The following is a 22,239-nucleotide window of genomic DNA, read 5'->3' as shown; positions in this document are numbered from 1 at the left end:
CTGACTTATAGTTGTTACTGTATTAAGTGTTTGATATATATATAATAAAGTGAGATGTAACACACTATCAGCTTAGGTTTTTTTTTTTTTCCCCTTTACAACTGAGCTTCCTTAATATACTGCTTGTCAGTTACACCCATAAAGCATGTCATGTACTCATCTACTTACTCAGAGTTACTGGAATCAAAACACCAGAAAGCAAAAGTAATCAGGCATAATTACAAAAGGCCTTCTGACTCCCTGATGTCTAACAGAGACAAGGAGAGAAGGGGACATAATAATGCTGCCACATAAGCTACAAAGATTAAACACAACCCCACCGACAAGACACCCCACGCCACAAATTTTACATTTTGCAGACCAAATTCATCCAAACTTATTTAATTTGATTTCCATGATGATTTCCACAGATGTGCAGTCATAATCTAAGTTGCAGACACATGAGAAAGTGGGTTCTTCCTGCACTCCAGAGACGTTCTAGTCAGGAATGCTGACAACTTCCTATCTCACCCGGAGATGTTATCTTGTGAGGAGAGGCTTCAGTTCAGCTACTTCCACTATGAGTATTTAAAGTAGAGGTTAGGAGTTTGTTTAAAGGGACCTGCAGATCACTGCAAGTTACAGCATCAACTGACAGAGCAGCAAACCTGAGAAATATGATGGCTCTGGCTGCATCAGGTGAAACACAAATCACAAGCAGGCATCCTGCAGTGAGGTTAATGGTGATTCATTAACATGCGCTAACGTAGTCTTTGGAAGCCTAAGGCATGTTATTAATCTGTGCAAAGAGATGGAAAGATTCAACCAAGGTTATCCTGTAATTAATAGATTAGAATTGGCAGTGCGATCTGGCTTTGTTATATACAGCCTCTGTCTAGAGATTATAGCTGGTAATTCCAAGGTAATTTAGAGGAGCTAATCTAAAAAATTGAATACAAAGAACAAAGGTAAATTAGAATTAACTTGTGGGAGATGTATTAGTCAAAACCCCACTGAGCTGCTGGAAAACTACAGATACTTGAAAGCTATTTGTGGTGAGAAAACAACAACAGAAGAAATTAAGTTATTATAATTTATCTGACAAAAGCCAGCCGTCTGCTCAGATGGTGTCAAGTATTACCTCACGTTTAAATGTGCTGATCTGAACTCAGTCTCATTTCACACTTAATTATATATAAAAAGGAGATGGTTTCAATCACATCAAACTGCCAGTCTTATTTTTCTTTTAGTCAGTTTGGTCTGAGCCATTTATTCATAAGTGTTGGCTTTGTATTTTAGCATCTATCCATTGCTTTTAACCTTCTAACTTTGATTTTTTTTCTTAGCAATTACTTTGAATAATTTCACATTATATAAATTAATTTTTGTTATTTGAACATTTGCTGGATGACTTTCAGATTACATTTGCTTTACATTTAGCTTACCAGCTGTCAGTTCATGGTGAAATGTTTTAGATATATATATATATATATATATATATAGCTAACTTATTATTATTATTTTTAGCTTAAAATAATTCATCCATTGAATTTTTTTTTGACCATGCCTCGGTGTCTAACAGGATATTTAAGCTGTTCATCCAAACTAAACTAAACTATTCTAAATGACTCTAAGTTTAGCTATATGTTTAGCTAGCTATTGCAACAATTTATTCCCTTTTTTGGCCATAGCTTACTCTTCTATTCTACTCATTTACACCTTATCTTTGTCAATTGAAAGTACTTATTCAAAATTTATGACTTTTTAGGACCAAACAATTATTTATAAACAGCAATTTAAAAAAATTTTTTTTTTTTTGATTAGCTAAGCTAATCTTACCACATACCAACTACTACAAAGGAATCACAGGGGTAGTTGTACCTCATGTTGTACCTCATGTTTTGAATCACGTCCCTACTTCCTATACAGTGTAATTACACAAGTGTTTTCAGATGGCTGATTAGACCTCAGTACAGACTGAAGCAAGCGGCAGTTATGTCAGGGCCTGTGGTTCAGGTTCCTCATAACTGAAAGGAAATGTTCTGGCATTGCTCATGCTGTATGGTTCCCACTGTTTACAGGGATTGTAGAACAGCACATTAATTAATATTTTAGTAAAACCATGTGGTATGAAAACCTGTGACTGACTTTATGAAAACAATAATAAAAGAGAAAAAACAGGAAAAGTAAATTATCTGCAAAATATGAAATGATTTAAAAAACGGCATGCTTGATGGAGCGTGAATACAAGTACGATTAAAAATTTAGATATAACTCAACCCAGAGCAGTCCTCTCATGTGAGAACCTGGAACAAAACTGAGTGAAGGCAGGAGGCACTCTGTTTAATCTGGCCACATGAGTTAAGTATGGAGTAGACCTGTTACTGATAAAATGTATAATACATTTGAAGCAGGCACAATAACATATTATAAATGATTTAAAATAGAATTAATAGCTTTATTCTTCTGAATTTCTAATACAAAACAACTTTGTAAAAGCACTCAGAAGACAAGGCAGTTTTACTTGTACCAAAGGTGTAGCAAACGTCATGAACAATGACAATGTGCCATAAATGTCCTTGAGAACGAAGACACTGAACCAGTGAAGGAAACCTTAAATTAAGAAAATGCTGCTTTAAGAATAACATAATAAAGTGTTTTGAAAATGTTTCAGGTTGTTGCGGCACGTTTACATCAGGTAATTGAAACTCATCAGCAAAGAACAAGGTAAAAAAGAGGATAAGCTGTGGTTATTATTCAAGTTATCACCGTTCAATAAAACAATAATGAAAACTGTCTTAGGAAAGCTTACACTAACAACTTTGATAAAGTAAATGTGTGCCTTGTTGGAAAGTGCTTCATGTGTCATTTTGTTTGATTTGTATTCCTCATTGTGCATTATGTAATTACATTTTGCATTAATTTTATACAGTAATGACAAGTCATTCCCTTTGGTTAGCAAACAAACTAGCTAGTTTATAATTTATCTGGTTAACAATTAAGAGATCATCCATCAACAAATTTCATAAAGATAAGAAATACTTAATTTATCCCATATTTGGGAAATTCTTTTGTCACAGCAGTTGAAATGATGATGAAAAATAAATTCATTCATTAATACATCCATAATACATTCATAGATATTGTATAGTAATAATAATAATAGTATTTGACAATATATGAGTGTGATTGCATGTAGTATGAAAGATTTCCTGTATCTGTCCTTGTAAGGAGAAAGTGCACTGTTGCCTGTCCAGTCAGTACTACGGAGGGTGGTCAGGATTCTCCATGATGGGTGATAGTTTGTTCAGTTTGTTCACCACAGATTCAGAAGTGCCCAGTTTGCAGCCAGTCACAGAGCCAGCCTTTCAGTTTTCAGTGTGTAACTGTCACCATCTCCAATTCTGCTCCTCTAAATGATCACATCTAAGCAGTGGCGGTCCTAGCCTGTTTGGCGCCCTGGGCGAGCATCCCCGCCGGCGCCCCCCCCCCCCCCCCCCCCCCCCCACACACACACAATAGCGATCGCGGCACTACTACACTTGGGGGGGTAATGAGCGACTGCTGTGTGGTGTATGTAGCTTTCTGCCATGGTCTGACAGACAGGCTTTAACAGAAGGTCCCCCCACCATCACAGGCACACTCAGAATTTCTTTTAAATTTTATTTGAAAAAACATGGAAGAAACTGAAATATTACACAGCTTCTGCTTACCTTTATCTTTGCTTGTTTCTCCTCTTCTTCTTTTCTCTTTTTCCTAAACTGTGCACCTGATGGCTTTGACCTTTTCCTTTCCATCTGCCACAATTCGCCACCACCACCGCCCATCCCCAGGGTTGTCAGATCTGACTGACAGTTGCCAGCCCAACACAACAAAACCTCCACTGAAACTCATGTTAATAGCACCAGGTGTGATATATATTTAAATATACAAGCTTTGGGTAACTTGTTAAAATTTTGGCTGCTTTTCACCATATTTGGTAGGTTTTTAGGAAGTTTTTATTGTAAAATTATATATCTATATAATTTTATAATTATATAGAAATATCTATATAATATTCCACCCCAATGTGTTCACAAGCTGCCCAATCTGGCAACACTGCGCCATCCACCAACATTTGTCCAAACTGTCTAGATTCGTATTTGTGTTATTTTTTTTATCAGGATTCGGGTTCACACAAATACTGTGATTTAATGACCATATTTACAGTATTATAAATGAAATTGGCTTTGTGTTCTATCAGTTGTGTGCATCTAATTTTATTAGACGCACAGATTCATTCTGTGGAACATGGGAGGAAAAAAAAAAAAAAAAGAGTCAGTTTTGCATATCTCGCAAAAGTTTTGCGAGATCCTGAGTTACTTTTGCGAGATCTCGCAAAACTTTTCAATATTAGGACATACACTTCGCGTTAATCTTGATATGGCAGTGTCCGTGAGGATGAAAGGTTTGGCGAGAGACTGCCAGCAAAAGTCGCCTTTATTTATAATTCAGCGGTTACTGTTGGCTGTAACCAGGCCCAAACTGTACAGGCATGAATGAATGAAGCCGGCTGACAGTCTCACTCTCACGCCATCACTGCTTCACTCGACTCGCACCCCAGGCTGAGAGGAGAAGGGGGCGGGGCAGCGCTGTGTGTGTGACGATCGAGTAAAGCAGTGACAGCGAGACAGAGAGAGAATCCCCCGCCTGCCCTTTTTCTTCTGTTACAACCTGTCTGACCATGGCAGAAAGCTACATGCAATACACAGCAAGCAGAGGGCGCCCATTATCCCACAAGTGGAGCAGTGCGGTAGGCGTTGCTGCGGCGATCGCAATGCGTTGGGGGGAGGGGGGCGGTCATGCCGCCCTAGATGAAATGCCGCCCTGGGCGGCTGCCCATGTCGCCCATATCAGAAACCGCCACTGCATCTAAGTACACTGTGCTCACTATGACTGACTGAGAGAAAATCTCCATCATTTTGCTGCACATGTTGAAGGATCTCAGCTTCCTTAGAAAATTGAGACTGCTCAGCCCCTGTTTGTATACAGGAGGGCTCTTCAACTCCAGGCCTCGAGGGCCGATGTCCTGCAGGTTTTAGATGTGTCCCTGATCCAACACACCTGAATCAAATGGCTGAATTACCTCCTCAGTATGCAGTCCAGTTCTCCAGAGGCCTGCTAATGACTTCTATATTTGACTCAGGTGTGTTGAAGCAGAGACACATCTAAAACCTGCAGGACAGGGGCTCTTGAGGCCTGGAGTTGAAGAGCCCTGGTATACAGCCTCAGCATTGATCACCATCTCTCGGCTCTTATTCACATTCCAAAGCAGACGATTCCTCCCAGACCACTCCACGAAATCATTCATTAGTGCTCCTTACTCCTCCTCATGCCCATCACTAATACATCCAACTACTGCAGAATTGTCTATTTCTGTAGGTGGCATGACCCGCAGTTGTACTGATGGTGACTAGGAATGGAAACAGCACCATCCCCTGTGGAGATTCTATAAAGACAGAGCGCTGCCCAGTCTCACACACTGCAGCCTATCTGTCAGGTAGTCAGTAATCCATGAGATGGTGTAAATGCATTTGAGAACTCAAACAAGGTGATCTTCACTGTGCAGTTGTTACTATCTAGGAGGGAGTAAGCTCTCTGCAGCATGTAGATGATTGCATTGGTCTATATGCAAACTACAGAGGGTCAAGAGTTGTTTTCACCTGTGGTCGTAAGTGGACCAAGACTTGTCTCTCCAGCACCTTAGTCACATGTGATGTGAAGATAGTCGCTTGACTTCTCCTGTTTCAGACCCAGTTTGTAAGTGATCACAGGCAGCTGGCTAGCATAGGTCCTCAGAACCTTCGGGCTGAAGCCATCAGGACCAGCAGCCTTGCTGCTGCTGCTTAGTTTCTTCAGCTGTCTCCTAACATGGCCAGAGGTCACAGTCAAGCAGGAGGTTTTAATCAGAGGTGGAGATGTCTGATCCACAGTGAGTGCACTTGTAGGGAAGAAGTGTGTGGAGAAAAAAAAGCTTTAAATAGTTCTCCCAGACTGAAGAAGACAAATAGAAACTTTCCAGAAGCAGTAATCAGTCCCTTAACTATATGCCGTGGGGGCAGAACAAACATCAGTCACCACCATTCTCCACCTAGTCCGGAGTCCAATCCAGGCACTGGTGTCGTCTTTCCACTGATGTGGAGGGTGTCCCCTCTTGCATGTTTACAGTTATAGGTTCTTGTTTTCCAGATACCATGGTCTTAGTCTTCTCAAGGTTAGTCTCCATGCCATGGCGTTGTCCTTGCTTGCCTGGATTGATCGTTGGTAGAACCATTGATGAGGTCTGTTATCTGCCAAGCGGAGATTGATGATTTTTCTTCCTCCCAGTTTAACAGGGGAAACGCTTTCTGTCAGTGCTTCAGATATGATGTGTTGCAAGAATATGTTGCACAATGTAGGAGAGAGAAGACAAGCCTGGTGCACACTGACTGTAGTCGGGAAACACTCGCTGAAGTCCTTGCCAATCGTTACCATACTGTTTGCTGCCTTGTACAGTGCTTCTACAGAATTGATTATGCCTGTGTTGATATTGAGTCTCATGATTTCCCAGTGACCTTCTTATCAAACTCTGTTGACAGAGGTGTGGTAGACTGGCTTACTTGATTCAATGAACATCTCACAAATGAGCTGTAGGTTGAAGAGCTGTTCAACTATTGAGCCATCTTTGTGGAACCCTGCCTGTTCCTCTGCGAGCAATGCCTCAGCCTGTGGTTGGAGACAGTTAAGCAGAACTTTCATCCATATTTTGCTTGGATGGCTGATTAGACTAATTGTACGATAGTTTTGGCATTTCCTGAGATTTCCCTTTATCAGTAATGGGATGACTATCGATGCTGTCCAGTCTTCAGGCCATTCTCCTGTTCTAAATATGTGGTTTCATATGCAAGTAAAACCTTGGTAATGGGCTCTCCTCCTGCTTGTAACAGCTCCGCCGGGATGTTGTCAATTCCTGGAGATTTTCCAGCTTTGAGGCTTCTAATGACTGCTTCTACCTCGTCTTCTAGTATTTCTGGATCCTCTTCACAACTGTCTGGTGTTTGAGCTTTTAGCTGCTGTATTATCTCTTGGTCTGCTGTTGTGCAGCTCATGACAGTACCTATGCCATCAACGATGTCTGTTAGTCTGCTAAGAACATAACCATCTTTGTCCTCAATACAAGAGACTTTTGGGGAGGTAGTGTTTGTGAGTTCTTTTATTTTGTGTTAGGCATTTTTGGGACCATTATGTCTCATGCTATCTTCAAGGACCTTACATTGTTCCTATGTCCATTGTTATTTGACCTGTTTTACTTCTCGGTTCACCTTGCGGTAAGCTTCTGCACTATCATGTGAGGAGAAGCGGGTTCCTTTCAAGGCTCTACGTTTGTCACATTTCCGCACAAGGCAGCCACGGAAACTGCTCCGAACCTACGCAGTAACCTACAACATAACCTGACCTGCAACGCTCGAGAAATATAATTACTGTACACATCGGGTCCACACAGAACGATTGTGATGGGCCTGTTCACCACTGCCGAGTCCTCCTGTGAAGTTCCGGCTACTTTCGCCGCAGTTCTTGAATTTATCAGTGAGAGATTAACCATCAGGAATAATAATCATAGCATCAATATAAGGGCTCATAAATTCCTGGAGGGAGATTGCTGAAACTATTGGAATGGACGTGAAGGAGTGAACAAAGTGGAAAAAAAACAAAAAAAACACAAGGTAATTATCACACACAATAGACGCCGGCCAGTCGCGTCTCTAAGTAGCTCCTCTGGCTCCAACAGAGAATCAGCATCGCGGCCATGCAGCAAGATGAAAACCATAATGGACCATTTTCAGCAAAGAAAATATCTGGTGCTGTCTCATTAATACAGAGGATCACCGCTAACGGGAGGATTCACTGATAAATGTGTTACTGAACCTGGGATGTCCACACCACTGTGTGACACACAAATACAAACACACAATCTTGAAAAGCTGTATATTAGGTTTGATTCTTTCAAATGATCCGAGTTCAGTTTGTTCTTGTTTCTAATGTTTCGCTGTGTTCTGATGTTATAAACCACATGCGAGGTCATGTTAACCTGCTGCACTGAAGCTGTACTTGCATCCAGTGCTGGGCAGTCCAATTTATTCCTAATTTATTTAAGAGAAGAGTTCACTGGGAGTTTAAGTTTACTGGATTTTTCTTTATGTTGCTCACTGTTATTGTCACATGATGTTCATGTGTGTCCTTAATATTACACACAGTTAGCACATGATGCTGCTATCTTGTGAACAGCTGGTCGTTGAATACAATTTTCTTGAATGGTATAATTTGATGAGGTCTTATCACACAATAGTTACCCTTGCACCTTGAATCTTGCACCTGACAAATAAAGTATGAAAAAACTAAAACTAATGAAAACGAAAATAAAACTAAGCATTAAACAAAAAACAAAAACTAATAAAAATGAGCAAAACCACTCTAAAAACTAATTAAAACTAACTGAATTAGAGAGAAAAAAGTTAAAATGAAATAAAAATAAACTATAATGTAAAATCCAAAACTATTATAACCCTGTGCAGGACACCCTTGGTCACCCAGGGATGTGTTACTTTTCTGTGCTTGCCTAGTACTTCCATTGCTGTCTTCTAGGTCATGGTCACTGCCTATGTCAGCCCCAGGGCACGTTCTTGTTCGGGGTATGCTAGTCCGGCATTGTTTATTCTTGGCTATCAATAAGATTGTGAGTGGTTCCATTTGGAGAGTGCCATGTGGCTTTTCTGCTCAGGTTTTGGGGTTGGAATGTGTTGGTTATCACAAACTCCCAGAACTTGGCAAATTCCAGAAGCTTTCATCCTCTCTTGCTGGTTTGGCCGAGAGCATGTTTACCTATAACTCCTTTCCAGCTGTCATAGGCGTCAGGGCCAGTTTTGGCATTCCAATCTCCATTAAGCATGACTACATCATGCATCGGGGTTCCCTCAACAATGCTTGCAAGAGTGTCGTAGAAATCTTCAGTTTGTTCATCTGGGGCATCGGCAGAAGGAGCGTATACCTGGATGAGTGTGAGGTTGAATGGCTTTGCACTGATGTACAATGACATGAACCTGTCTGATACGGCCTGGTATTTCAGGGCTGTTGGACAAGTATCTTTGTGAACAAGAGGCTACACCATTTCTATGAGCTGTCTCATGAACACTGAAGAGAACTTGATGTCCTGCTTCACTACACATTTCACATTATCCCACCAAGCCAGTAACTTTCCACGAGTATTATTTCAGCTCATGCTCCAGTTCTTCCAGTTTACCTGTTGCTGCTGCAGTGCAGACATCTCATTGACTCTTTAGTCAGTCTGATTTTGCCAGTAGCATACTTTTCACCTACATCCCAGCAAATGATAGGCGCGGACATTGTTGATGCAGGCCCCGTCTGATCCGGTATGGAATTAATGTTTGTGCTGTTTCAGTGGGTAATATTAAAACTCTGGCGGCACCCATCTCCTCTCCAAAGGTTTCTAGATGGCCACTGGCTCACTGGAAGCTCATGTGCTCTTAAGAGGGATTTTATTTTTCATTCCCCAAGGGTGACTAGCCACCCTCCTCACGATCCACGAGGATGGTGGGTGGACCGGTTGAGTCGCCGATCACAGACCCTGAACAGGTTGTACTGGTTTATGGGATTATCAGTAGCAGTTGGTATTCAACTGACCTGACAGTCTCACATGCCACCTGCTTAATGTTTTGGAAAAGGGAATAAGTACAATTTCCTCAGTAAATGACCTGTACAACTAAATTCACTGAACCAATTATTTTTGTGTACTTATACAGTGGAAGACTTATCCTGGCACAGATCCTTGTGTTTGCAGTAGAATCGATAGAGTGCAGGCATATTCAAATAAAATGTAGAACTAAACTGAATTTAATAATCAGCCACTGGAAGGAAAATATATCATCCTGGCTGATAATTAAAGCCTTTTTCTTGCCACAAGACAAGATATTTGTAACTGTAATTCTAAACAGTTTCAATAATCATAACATGCCATATCTGCAGGAACTTGTTTGTTTGAAATGAAAGATTACAAATCAAATAAGCCACAGCAGATCACAAATTCCTCGAAATTAAGCACTGCTACCCCGGCATGAGAATAAACACTGAAAATGAGTCCATTATCTGAGAAGCCTTTCCTCTACTCATGTTACTGGATAAACAAAATATATTAATACTTATTTCAATCTATCTAGGCTTTGTGCACAACAAACCATCAATACTAATACCACCACTAATCTTGTGCATGTGTACTTGCATTACTTGTGCTGTGGGGACATAAATGTGTTTACACGGGCACATTTTGGGGACTAAAATCAATTCCCTTTAATGGAAATTATTATAATTTGGATATTGTTTTAGCTTGCGGTTAGGGTTCATTTCTAGAAAATGAATGTAAATCAATGTACTGTGCCCTGAATTGCTGAAAAAACATGTCTGTGCATGTGACACACCCCTTGAGCTCTGTACTGCTGGTTGGATATCATTGCTAGCTCAGGGATTCCTGTGCACATTAGGGGCTGCATGAATCCTAGTCAGGTTGTTTTGTGTGCCTCTGTGTGTGCGGCTCGCCCTCCCCCTGTCTCCCCAACGCCCGTCCTATTCTCTCCCCCTGCCTCTCTCCGCTGTTATGCCAGCATGGCTGCAGGATGGCTGCTCTGTGGACTCTCCCTCTGCTGCTCTCTGCCAGTCTGTTGGGATGTTTGACCCTGACCCCTCCCAACGAGCGCCCCCAGCCCCACAATCTGCCCCCTTCGCTGGGCATCAACAGCAGCGATGGCAGCCTGTCTGTGGATCTGCCCATGGCTCTGAGGGTGTTCAGCATGGACTACCACCATGTGCAGGCTCCCTTTGAGATCGTGCTGTGGATCATGCTGGCCTCACTGGCCAAGCTGGGTAAGCCTCAGCTATGCTTGTGCTCATCCATGTGAAGCCAACTTTAATTTCAGGTAGCTGGATGTTAATAATGCGATTCAGTTACATGTTCTTATTTCAATTCATTAAACTTATTTCAAATAATGCAATGAAGCAGAGCATCTGCGACACCGTTATAGTTCCACCTTCAAGTCAGCCAAAATTTAAAAGTTTACAAAAGTTTAGCCAAAATTCTTACAGTTCACAAGGTCAGAATCCCGCTGGCTTCATATATCACAAATCCCTTTTATTTGTTTCTCATTCCCTCAGGTTTCCACTGGTCAGGCCGAGTCCCAGCAGTCGTCCCAGAAAGCTGCGTCCTCATCATGGTGGGCCTCCTGGTTGGAGGTGTGATCTATGGGGTCCGCCACTCTGCTCCACCGACTCTCAGTGCTGACGCTTTCTTCCTCTTTCTGCTGCCACCCATCGTCTTGGATGCGGGATACTTCCTGCCAGGCAGGCTGTTCTTTGAAAACCTTGGTACAATCCTCTGGTTGGTAGCTTTAAAAATGTTTTATTTTTTTCATGTGTGTGTTGAGCACTTTTTCATCTAAAATTTTAGAAGAAAGGGTTGGTTTGGTTTAAAAGTCAGAATTAGTAGGAATATTTTGTGTTTTAATTTTGAACTTGCTGTTCTATCTCTGTCATACTCCATGTGCAAATAAGCCTCTTTATTTAACCACATTTGCCATATTTACAGCTCATTTTGGTGGACTTGTGTATCTAAAATCAGATATTCATCAAGTATTTATTAAAAGTATCTGGAGCAGGTGTTGTAAAGCTTATTTTCTGTACATACACAGGTATGCAGTGCTGGGGACCTTGTGGAACGTGCTGGGCATCGGCCTGTCTCTGTACGGTGTCTGCCTGCTGGCTCACAGCTCACTGGGAGACGTCTCTCTGCTCCACTGCCTGCTGTTTGGCTCTCTGATTGCTGCTGTAGACCCAGTGGCGGTGCTTTCTGTATTCCAAGAGATGCAAGTTAATGAACAGCTGCATATCTTGGTGTTTGGAGAGTCACTGCTCAATGATGCTGTTACTGTGGTGAGGAGAGAAGAGGTGTGTGTCAGGTGTTTAAGTTAAACATTTAATACTTACACACTTTGCTTCTTCTCAGGTGCTCTACAAGCTATTTGAGTCCTTCCTCCGTCTGCCGATGGTATCAGGGTTGGATGTTTTGCTGGGGGGCTGCAGGGTAGTGGTGGTGGGAATCGGAGGCTTGTGTGTAGGTCTCTTCTTCGGCCTGTTGGCAGCCCTCACCTCACGTTTTACCTCCAGAGCCCAAGTCATCGCCCCACTCTTTGTCTTCCTCTATTCCTATTTGTCTTACCTTACCTCAGAGATGCTCCACCTGTCTGGGATCATGGCGTGAGTGCTGTTCACCATCATCTGAAACCTGAAGACCACATATTGTAAATATTGGTGAATCAGTCTTCTTTTGTTTGTTCCCTTCTCTGCAGCATTGTGACCTGTGCTGTGACCATGAAACAGTATGTGGAAGCGAATGTGTCAGAGCGCAGCAACACCAGCATCCAGTACTTTCTGAAGATGTGGAGCAGCGTGAGTGAAACCTTGATCTTCATCTTCCTGGGTGTGTCCACCATACAGGATGTCCATATGTGGAGCTGGCCCTTTGTGTGCTCCACACTACTGCTCTGTCTCATCTGGAGGGCCACAGGTAGCTTTAAAAATCTGTCCTGCACTTTAAACAAGTTATATCACAAGCTCACCAAAGCGGATTTCTGAACTCTTCCTCACTGCTTGAAAGGCGTTCTTCTGCTGACTGCGGTTGTGAACAAACTCCGGAGGAACGCCGTGACCTTCCGAGACCAGTTCATCATTGCTTACGGTGGCCTGAGAGGGGCAATCTGTTTTTCCCTGGTCTTCCTGATCGATGACTTCCCAAAGAAAAGACTCTTCATCACCACTACCATCGTGGTCATTCTCTTCACAGTCTTTGTGCAGGTGTGGAAAACAGTGTGAATTCTGATGAAAACAGTTTCATAGTTTCAATGTGGATTTTATTTTCTGAGCCTGGTTTGCAGGGGATGACCATAAAGCCTCTGGTAGAGCTTCTGGATGTGAAGAGGAAGAAGAGAGCTCTGCCCACTGTCAGCGAGGAGATCCACAGCAGGGTGAGAGATTACAGGACTCACAGCTGAGTGCAGTGTGTGGAGAGGTAAAAATATCACTTACCTGTTCAGTGATGGAGCTGTAAACAAACTTTGGACATACTTAGCTGATTTCAATTTTTTTTTAGTATAGAAAGATTTAATTTGTAACTAACCAAAAGGAAACATGAGCTGTAGGTTTATTTAAAAAGTTTTAGTTTAGAGCCTCATCATATCACAGTTTTCCTCCCACTGGAAACACAATCACACAATGCATGTAAAGCATGAAGGATGCACTGAAGGAAATGATGTACTTCAACACAGAGGGCAACCTGCTTCGTGATATTTCTTTCAGCATTTCAAAAGACTGTCATTTTCTTCTGTTGTGTGCAAATAATCACGTCTCTTGTTAGCTCATAGATCACCTGCTTGCAGGAATAGAGGATGTGGTTGGCTACTGGGGGCAGCACTACTGGAAAGACAAGTTAGTTTTCCTGGTTTTACAATTACTTTGCCTTCTGCTTGTGTTTTCTCTAAAAGTGTTGTTTGTGCAGCCATGTCAAAAAAAAAACAAAACATAAAATTGCCAGCAGGTGGCAGCAAATGCTATGCATATTTTCCACAGTTAGGCCTCACAATAACGCCACTTGTGTGTCTGTGTGTGTACCTGTGTGCGTGTGAGGTTTGAGCATTTCAACAAGAAGTACCTCTGTCGTTTCCTGATCCGAAACGATCACCAGGCCAGCTCCAGCATCCTCAGAGTTTACCAGGAGCTGGAGAGAAGGGAGCAGAGGGGAGACGAGGAGGAGGCCCCGCCGCTGTAAGAAAACAGCCTTGGACTTTATGTCAGTGTTTGGCTGAGATAATAAGTCCTCAAAGTTCCCAGAGTAACTGAAGAAAGGTTCATGACCATGATCACATTTATCTGGCCTGATTACAAAAAATAATTGTAGTGCAATTAAAGTTTGCTGGACTATCTGTCTGCATAATGTGCTTTTTTTTTTTTTTTTAAGTATTTGCTACTCCATAAAGGATAATAGGCAGAATATCCCCTACTTATCCTCCTACTTAAAAACAGAATCATGCCTTTGAAGTACGATTTCCCAACTCTACACACTTTGTCAAATTTTTTCAAAAAATCTCCCACTTAGAGTGGATCCTCGCTCCCTCGGCCGACCCCTGCTGCCGGAGGAGATGGAGAGCATCAGGCGCATCCTCTCCAGAAACCTCCAAAACTTCAACAACAAGGTAAATACATTTTTTAAAAAAGGTTTAGGTTCCACCTACTATGAAAGTGAAAATTGCACAGTGTGTATAAAGTGATACTTCTGGATTCAGGTATGTGTCATCATTACAGCAGACGCCAGCCTACAGCAGACACACCCTGCACCAGGACACCACCGTGAACAGAACAAGGAAGCCCCTTTATAGACATCAAAGTTTGGGAGAAAGATCCTCATACAACACAATCACGCACTTTCCACAGGTGCGTGCAAACTAGCTGCCTTTTCTCACATTCTTATTTTTAATGAAACAAATGAAAAAGAATAATTAATTAGGAGAATAATTTGAATGTGGTAGATTCATTTTGAAATACTACATACTGTATCCAATTTTAGGTGTGATTTTGAACTATGTGAATGATGAAGCATCAGTATTACAGTAGAGAACATTTCTATTGTTGCAGGGGGAGGATGGAGCGCTTAGTGAACCACAGAGAGCGAGAACTGGACTTAGCAGATCTCACACAGGTGAAGAAATGTAAAATTCAAGATACAGCCAGATGTACAGCCATGTGAGAAAGAAAGTTCTGATTGGACTTCATGCAATCCTATGAAACACTAAGCTCACCCCATGTTTCAGCTGCTTGTAGAACCACCTTTGGCAACAACAACTTGAAGAAAGCCTTTTCTGTATGACTTTATCAGTCTCAATTTGGGCCCACACTTGCAGGTTCTCTTAATGTCCTGCCACAGCATTTTAATCAAGCTGAGGTCTGGACTGGCTGGGCAACACCTTGATTCTTGGGCTCGTTGTCCTGTTGGATGACCCAGATTTAGCTGCCAGACAGACGGCCTCACGTTTGACTCTGAAAATACTTTGGTATACAGAGGAGTTCATGGTCCACTTAATGACTGATAGGTGCCCAGGTCCCGTGGCTGCAAAATAAGCCCAAATCATCACCCCTCCACCCCTGTGCTTGACAGTTGCTATGAGGTGTTTGCGGTTTTTGCCAAATGTGCCACTGTGCATTACGGCCAAACATCTCCACTTTGGTCTCATCTGTCTGAAGAACATTGTTCCAGAAGTTTTGTGGTTTGTTGAGGTGCAGCTTTGTAAACCTAGGCTGTGCTGCAATGTTCTTTTTAGAGAGAAGACTCTTTCTCCAGGCAGCTCTTCCAAACAAGCCAGACTTGTTTAGTCTATTTCTAACTGGGCTGTCATGACATTTAATATGCTAATTGCGGCCTGTAGAGTCTGAGATGGAGCTCTTGGGCATTTTGCAGTTTCTCTGAGCACTGCACAATTTGACCTTGGGGTGAATGTGCTGGGACATTCACTCCTGTGAAGACTGTAGCATTGTGTTAAAACACAACTGAACACTCCAGACCAGCAAACTGCCCAAACTTTTGCTTTTATAGAGGTGCTGATCAACTTGATTTGATTAGAAACACCTGGCTGCTACTTCTCCTCTTAACTCCTGTGGACGCAGTAAGAGTCCTGTGAAAATTTTCTTTTTCACATTACTGTATATCAAAATCATGTTGAACAAATGGAAAAGTTTGTTTTTTGTTTACAGAGTAACAGTATTTCTCTCCCTCCCGATCTTTGTCCAGGACATACGTGGTATTTTTGACTTTGTGGCTCCTAAGCTCACTGTACCCTCTTTCCTCTTGGCAGTGTGCTCCATAAGCCCACGATCCACTCTCCTGGACTCTTCAGTCTCAGCTGGCTCAGCTCCGACCAGATCAATGGATCCAAAAGCTGCTAGAGAAAACAGAGTCTCTCCAAAACAACAAGAAACGATGGAGAGAGCCTCTAGGAAGCACCTCAGCTTTGTTTTTGAGAATGAGAAGCAACAATGAATGCAGACTGTGAGACACGGGGAGAGAGAGGGAAAGAGGAAGAAAGAAACACATAAAAGCAAAGAATTCAGTGTGTGTGTGTTGAAGTGATAACTACCTTGTATTCCTTTAACCACAGAGTTGTGGGGTGCAAGGCACAACTGATAGAAGGCTTCAGCAAATTCATGGACTCATCCCAAGTAAATTTCTCATAAAATGAATTTAACGGTTTTATTATTCTGAGTGTTTGCCAGCCACAATAAAGCTTTTCTCAGCTCCACGTTTCACCTCTTGAACAGCTCTTGCGTCTCCAGTCTAATTCATTTTCAAAGCGGCATTCCCAGAGTCACACCAACATTACAAATACCTCACAGTCATAAATGCTGATACCTGCTGTCCACATTGTCCACACACCAATCTTTCCTCTCCTTGTTTCCTTTACAAATGTGCAGCAGAATACATGCACTGGAAATTTGACGAGGACAGGCTTACTGCTTCCTAAAATAACTCCCTGTCCCCCCATCTGACCTCCTCAGTTACTCTAGCCTCGTTTCCTCGCAGCTCCCAGCATGCCAGGGAGTGGCTGAGAGAGCCTGGCCGCGTTCTTTGGGATTGGGGTTGGGCAGAAGGCTGCATAGTGGACACCAGTGAGGAGTCACTGACCTGAGGGCTAAAAGCTGAGGAAACTTATATATTAAAGCAGGGTTAAGGCTGGAGTTATGAGGGTGGGGGCTGCAGCCTTGGCTGGGGGAATTTTTGGGGTAATAGGGACTCTGTGTTTCTTCCTGGCATTTGGTACTGACTACTGGCTGGTAGCAAGTGACAACTGTGGACCATATACATGGCCAACAGAGCCAACGCTTACTGGGGATAAAGATGCCAACGGGACCGAGGTAGGAGACAGAAATGAGATTACTAACACAGACAATGAATGCAAATCTTACTAGTTACTTGTCACTTTCATTGAAGCAAATTTACGCAACAACAGCAACAGTAAAATATTATTTTTATCTGATCACATGTGAAAACCACAAAAAGACCAGTGGGGAACCTGATCAGATGCTGTGTACTCAGTGGTGTGTGAGCTATGCCACTATAGGATATTTAAAGATGTACTGAAGCAGTTTACAACCGTGTTTTCAGAAAAGCTGGGACGCCATGTAAAACTCAAATAATAATAGAACACAAGAGCCTCCAAATAGTTTAAATGGTGCATTTAATTAAAAATAGCACAAAGAAAACATGTCAAATGTTGAAGAAGAGTAATTTAATTTTATAATATATATATATATATATATATATATATATATATATAAAACACAGCCTCTCAACATCCACACTGTAATAGCATCTCTGTGAAGATGAGCACAACTTTGATTGAGTTGAAGATGCTAATGCCAGCATGGTAACCTGGTGAAAATGTGGATGTGCTGATATTTAGCTATTGAGCAGCTCAGGTATTATTTTGTGAATAGGAGACAAAAACACGGTTTATGTACAATATGTCATAGTAATCCGTCCAGATGTTAAGATATTTCAATCTGCACCACAGCTGTGGACCACCCAGTCATCAGACACTCACATCTTTTATAACCTTGTGCTGCCGTCATGGCTGAAAATTTGCACAAAGTGAATTTCATATAGATTTAATATTTTTGGTCATTCACATTGACTGCTGACTGTAAAGTAAAAGGAGTCCAGGGTAAGGTTTGACAGAACTGCAGCACCATTATTAAACTGTTTTTACACGCTGAGCAGGACTCCCATTGGCGAGTCGGCTGAGTTTCATGTGTAAAATCAGCAGAGTGGCCCTTTAATTTTCCAGTTTATTCTCCCATGGAGCATTTGTGAGAAAGTTCACAAAGTGCAAAGTAAGGGATATATTTATAAAAGCTAATCCCCCAGTGAATTCCTCCGTAACATCACAGAAATAAAGTCTTTCATTTTCAATAAAAGAGGATGATTAAAGTTGTTGTGTTATTCAGCACCATCAATCATATTTTTGACAAGCAAGTGGAGAGTATCGCTCTGGCGTGTTTCATAAGTTCCCCCCTGAAAACCTCACAGACCCAGCGGGCCATAATCAGAACCACGTTTGATGCTGTGGCTTCAGTGAAGTACGGAATCACACAGAGCTGCAAGCACAGACGTGTTGACAAAGCTGACAGAAAATGGGATTCATCCATCTTTAGGTATTTGAGCATCTATCTCTGTAATGCCAGTCTGTCTTCTATTTCTCTTTTAGATGCAGTCAGTGGAAGCAGTGAGTGCCTCGCCTCCTTCCCTCACTCTGCACCACGAGGGCTTTTTCTGGCGCTGTGCGTTTCAGGTGGAGCCCACAGCACACGCGGTCCTGGCCACTCTCTTCAGTATGTAGGCAAAACTTTCCTCTGCTGAGGCTGCACCAAGTTTTTGTTGGGAGTTGTCCAATGTGGTTGCATGTCCCTTGCTCAACAGTGCAGTCTGCTTGACATGCTAACAAGTGCAGTAAAGAAAAATGGCCATATGTGACATTAAATATAAAGGACTGCAAAAATACATTCGTTTATGGGGTGTTTTTGGCTTTTCCCCTCCCGACTACATTTTGCATTTGTGTCTTTTTTTTTTTTTATTTTCACCTGCACTCATTGTTATTGGCACTACTGGACTAATAAAATAAAAATATCAAATAGCCTTTGATTCAAGTGGCCTGAAAGAAAGAAAGAAAGAAAGAAAGAAAGAAAGAAAGAAAGAAAACATGGGCCATTCAAGTTGGACAGTGGGCAGGCAGAGTCTGAATCTCACATGTGGCCAAAAGTCAGTATTGAATTATTTTTAAGCCCTAATGACGCATGTGCATATGCCTGCTGTTTATTTTCATCAGTTTTTCCTTTTTCTGTCAGTTTTTATGCCTTTTTCTAGATCTGTGCCCATGATTTTTTTTTTTTAAAGATTAGTGATTTTTTTTTTACATGCTTTCTATTTTTTTTACTATAGCAAACCAGCCAGAGTCTAAGGTTTGCATCCATGGTTACCTCTTCCCATTACCTGTTGCACTTGGACAAGTTCCTCATCCAAATTATGACCCTACAGCAGGTAATTCACAGCCTCAAACACTGTATGCATACACATCCACACAGAGAGTGCTCATTTCATACTGTTCAATAGTGAGGTCAGACCTTCATAATACATTTCATTAACAACACCAAATATGTATAAAGAACTGTGACTTGAGGATGAGGACACGGGCTGGGCGAGAGGTAGCAGTTAGGGGAAGGCTGCTATGAGGATCCACCTGGTACCTATCTGTGAAACAGCCAGAGAAAGAGGGGGACGGTGGGGCATGGATTCAAGAACAAACAGGTGTGTAGAACAGGTAGATATTTAGAGACATGCAACCAGAGGGGGAGTATTTAGGCACCGTGCCAGGAGAGTGTCGCTCCTGAACTTCAGATTAAAGTATCTTGGAATTCATTTGTTGGAATGTCATGATTGGGAAATATTTTTTTATGCTTCATTTCTCCACATAAATATGTACAGTAAATGCTGTGTCTTTGCTGCAGTAAGCAGAGAAATACTGAATCTGGTATTTATTATTTGATCAAAAAGCACTCATATTACAGTCTGTAATAACTTAGAACCATGTTTAAGTTATTGCAGGAACTATCTGAAGGAAAAGTCTATTTTGGGAAACACTTTTTTTTCTTTCTTGCTTAGGGTTTGATTGGAAGATGGGAAACACTGCCCTATTTATGTGTTAGATAGTGTTTAACTGCAGCTACAGTTGGCTGTTTGTTTCCAACCTTCTCACAAAAGATCAAAAACAGCTTTGGCTTCCTGTGACTGAAACCAATCAAAAATGATTTTATGATAGGGCAATTTTCAGGTTTTTTTCTTCAGAGCCAGTTTAGTTGCTTTCCTTCAGCCAAACTAAAGTAACTGGATGTTGACTATAGCTTCTCACATCTAAATGATCTGCACTTACATAGCATTTTTTTTAAAAAATCTTGGCAGCTCTACAAAGCAATTTGCAATGTGTTTCCTATTCATCTATTCACACACATACACAAAATTCCAAGGAAGGAATGCAAGGCTTGCCCGTCGTCGGGAGCAGCCTGGGGTTTGGCATCTTGCTCAGGGACCTGTCAGCATGTGAATCTTAGGGGCTGGGACTGAACTGCATTTAACTTTTGAATAAAAGTCTGCATAGGCTGGTAAAATCACCAGATTCCTACAAAACAAATACTGAGCATACGACCTGAGTGGCCTCAGACAGCGGAGGCCTGTGTAAACACACCCTTTCTTTGCAGAATACGTAGATAAGCCTCCTGCTGTGCTTGTGTTTCTTGCAGTGTTTCGGGGCTTCTGGACCGTGCTGATAATCCTCGGACTCGTCTTAGCTCTGGCTGGAGGCTTCCTCTTAGTCTGTGGCGTTCCTTTCATCAGCCACAAGCTCTACAAGCTGGGCGGGGCCTTCCTCATAGCTGCTGGTAAAATAGAGACTACTGTCTGTGCATGTGTGTATGCGGAGCTCATAACTGTAGTGTGAAATATACTGCCCTGGGAAAAGACGAATACACAGACGTAAACTCATGTAGCAGCCTTTGCTGCTGTCAGCTGTTCATACCTGTCACATGATAAGCACATACCCAACACTCAGAGCAGCAGATGCCACTCTGTCACCATAACAACAGCAGTAAACACTGCTGCTGTGGTAACATCAGAGGTGAAGAGGAGCTGCATTCCTCTGCATCTACTCATAGCAGTGACAGCCTCTATCTCTGTCTTTCTAATACTCTCTGTATCACTCTGCAGCCTGCTTGTTCCTGTTCACGCTTCTGCTCTACGTACTGTGGATGGAGGTGGTGGATGTGAGGAGCTACATCCTGCAGGAGAGGGGAGAATCATGTCCGAACGCAGAGGTTTCAGTGCTCTATGGTCTGTCGTTCATGGTGGCGGCTGCTGGAGTGCCTCTGGAGCTCATCTCTGGGTTGGTCTTCATGCTGGTGGGCCGTGCGATCCATGCCAGCAAGTGACCTGACTGGATCACAGAGGAGGACTAGCCTTTTTAGGTCCTGCACTGGACTGGGCAACACACTTGTTGGATGTAAATACTGGAAAGACTAACATTATTTTGGATGTTCTGGAAGTTTTCTATCACTTGCTTTGCGTAATTTCTTTAAAAATCACTGTTTACTTAAATTTATTATCACAACAAGTCGCTGCTGTGTTTTATTAATGCCGCAAATGATAAGCAGAAGGTGAGAAGTGCACAGATGAACCAGCCATGCCCTGATTTTGGCGCATGATCAAAGTGTGTTAGCTGCAGCAGAGTGAGGAGGGAGGCCGGAATGGCTGGATGGACTGGAGACAGAAATGGTAGGCTTGGGGAGAGGGTGGGGGTTGAGTGGGAAAGGGAATGATATGGGGGTGGGGGGGTTGATGTGTCCAGGGGGGCACAAGGGTGCTTTGAGAAATGAACAGCTGTTTGTGGGTTTGGTTGGTGTACAGCAGGCCAGCCACCTGCCTCCTTCACCCCAATCACATTTTACTCCTCATTCAACACACCCCCCCACCCCCCACCCCCCACCCCACCCCCGCTTTGTTGCTTCTTTCTGCTTTGATTCTTTATTCCATCTTCTAGAGAAACTTTAGGTTTAGATATCACATGCTTAGAGCAGCTAAATCTAAAAAACAAAAAAGAAAGAAAAAGAAAACAAATTCACAGAATGACCTGTGCCCTGCAGGAATCCTTTCCTTTTTTTGTGTTATTCAAAAGGGGGACCGCTGATGTGCGATTGTATCACAAGTGCTAAATTAAATTAGCTCGTCCTTCCTTTTCACTGCTCTGAATGTGTGGAACTGCGTGTGGACACAAGCGGCCGGACTCTCGGTCACATATCAGCTTTCATCTGAGGAGCAAGAATCGTGGCAATGGTGGTGGTGGGGGTCTAACATGCCTGTTCATGCACACACACACACACACACACACACACACACACACACACACACACACACACACACACACACACACACACAGACACACACACACGCTGTGATCAAACTGTTCACAATACACTAATGTTTATATTTGAAATACACGTGCATGTAGTATATATACGTAGTACATTGATACT

General features: G+C 42.3%; 2 protein-coding genes across 2 annotated transcripts; both read left to right on the top strand.

The window, feature by feature from the left end:
• The first annotated feature begins 10,682 nt into the window (after window positions 1-10,682).
• LOC115786867 (sodium/hydrogen exchanger 2-like) lies at window positions 10,683-16,377 on the top strand. Its single transcript, XM_030739330.1, has 13 exons — window positions 10,683-10,929; window positions 11,218-11,440; window positions 11,751-11,991; window positions 12,065-12,315; window positions 12,408-12,625; window positions 12,716-12,912; window positions 12,993-13,082; window positions 13,472-13,542; window positions 13,741-13,878; window positions 14,210-14,306; window positions 14,416-14,544; window positions 14,746-14,809; window positions 15,960-16,377. Exons 1-13 carry the CDS (start codon window positions 10,683-10,685, stop codon window positions 16,142-16,144), a joined length of 2,151 nt encoding a protein of 716 aa, XP_030595190.1. The 3' UTR covers window positions 16,145-16,377.
• A 425-nt stretch (window positions 16,378-16,802) lies between these two features.
• On the top strand, window positions 16,803-21,466 carry LOC115787452 (transmembrane protein 182-like). The gene is made up of 5 exons (XM_030740174.1): window positions 16,803-17,016; window positions 18,369-18,492; window positions 19,100-19,198; window positions 20,455-20,592; window positions 20,918-21,466. Exons 1-5 carry the CDS (start codon window positions 16,843-16,845, stop codon window positions 21,136-21,138), a joined length of 756 nt encoding a protein of 251 aa, XP_030596034.1. The 5' UTR covers window positions 16,803-16,842; the 3' UTR covers window positions 21,139-21,466.
• Window positions 21,467-22,239: the final 773 nt, after the last annotated feature.

This window comes from Archocentrus centrarchus, chromosome 10 (genome assembly GCF_007364275.1).
Source record: "Archocentrus centrarchus isolate MPI-CPG fArcCen1 chromosome 10, fArcCen1, whole genome shotgun sequence".
NCBI classification, from domain to species: Eukaryota; Metazoa; Chordata; class Actinopteri; order Cichliformes; family Cichlidae; genus Archocentrus; species Archocentrus centrarchus.
The sequence above is the reverse complement of the archived record's forward strand: the minus strand, read 5'-3'. Positions and strand labels throughout refer to the sequence as shown.

What these genes read in the sequence shown, in the direction of transcription:
- LOC115786867 (XM_030739330.1), top strand. Translation starts at nt 10,683, where the DNA reads ATGGCTGCTCTGTGGACTCTCCCTCTGCTGCTCTCTGCCAGTCTGTTG. An exon ending in TCTTCACAGTCTTTGTGCAG is followed by an intron (nt 12,913 to 12,992) that starts GTGTGGAAAACA and finishes CCTGGTTTGCAG; the next exon opens with GGGATGACCATAAAGCCTCT. An exon ending in GAGGAGGAGGCCCCGCCGCT is followed by an intron (nt 13,879 to 14,209) that starts GTAAGAAAACAG and finishes TCTCCCACTTAG; the next exon opens with AGTGGATCCTCGCTCCCTCG.
- LOC115787452 (XM_030740174.1), top strand. Translation starts at nt 16,843, where the DNA reads ATGAGGGTGGGGGCTGCAGCCTTGGCTGGGGGAATTTTTGGGGTAATA. An exon ending in GGTCCTGGCCACTCTCTTCA is followed by an intron (nt 18,493 to 19,099) that starts GTATGTAGGCAA and finishes TTTTTACTATAG; the next exon opens with CAAACCAGCCAGAGTCTAAG. An exon ending in GGCCTTCCTCATAGCTGCTG is followed by an intron (nt 20,593 to 20,917) that starts GTAAAATAGAGA and finishes ATCACTCTGCAG; the next exon opens with CCTGCTTGTTCCTGTTCACG.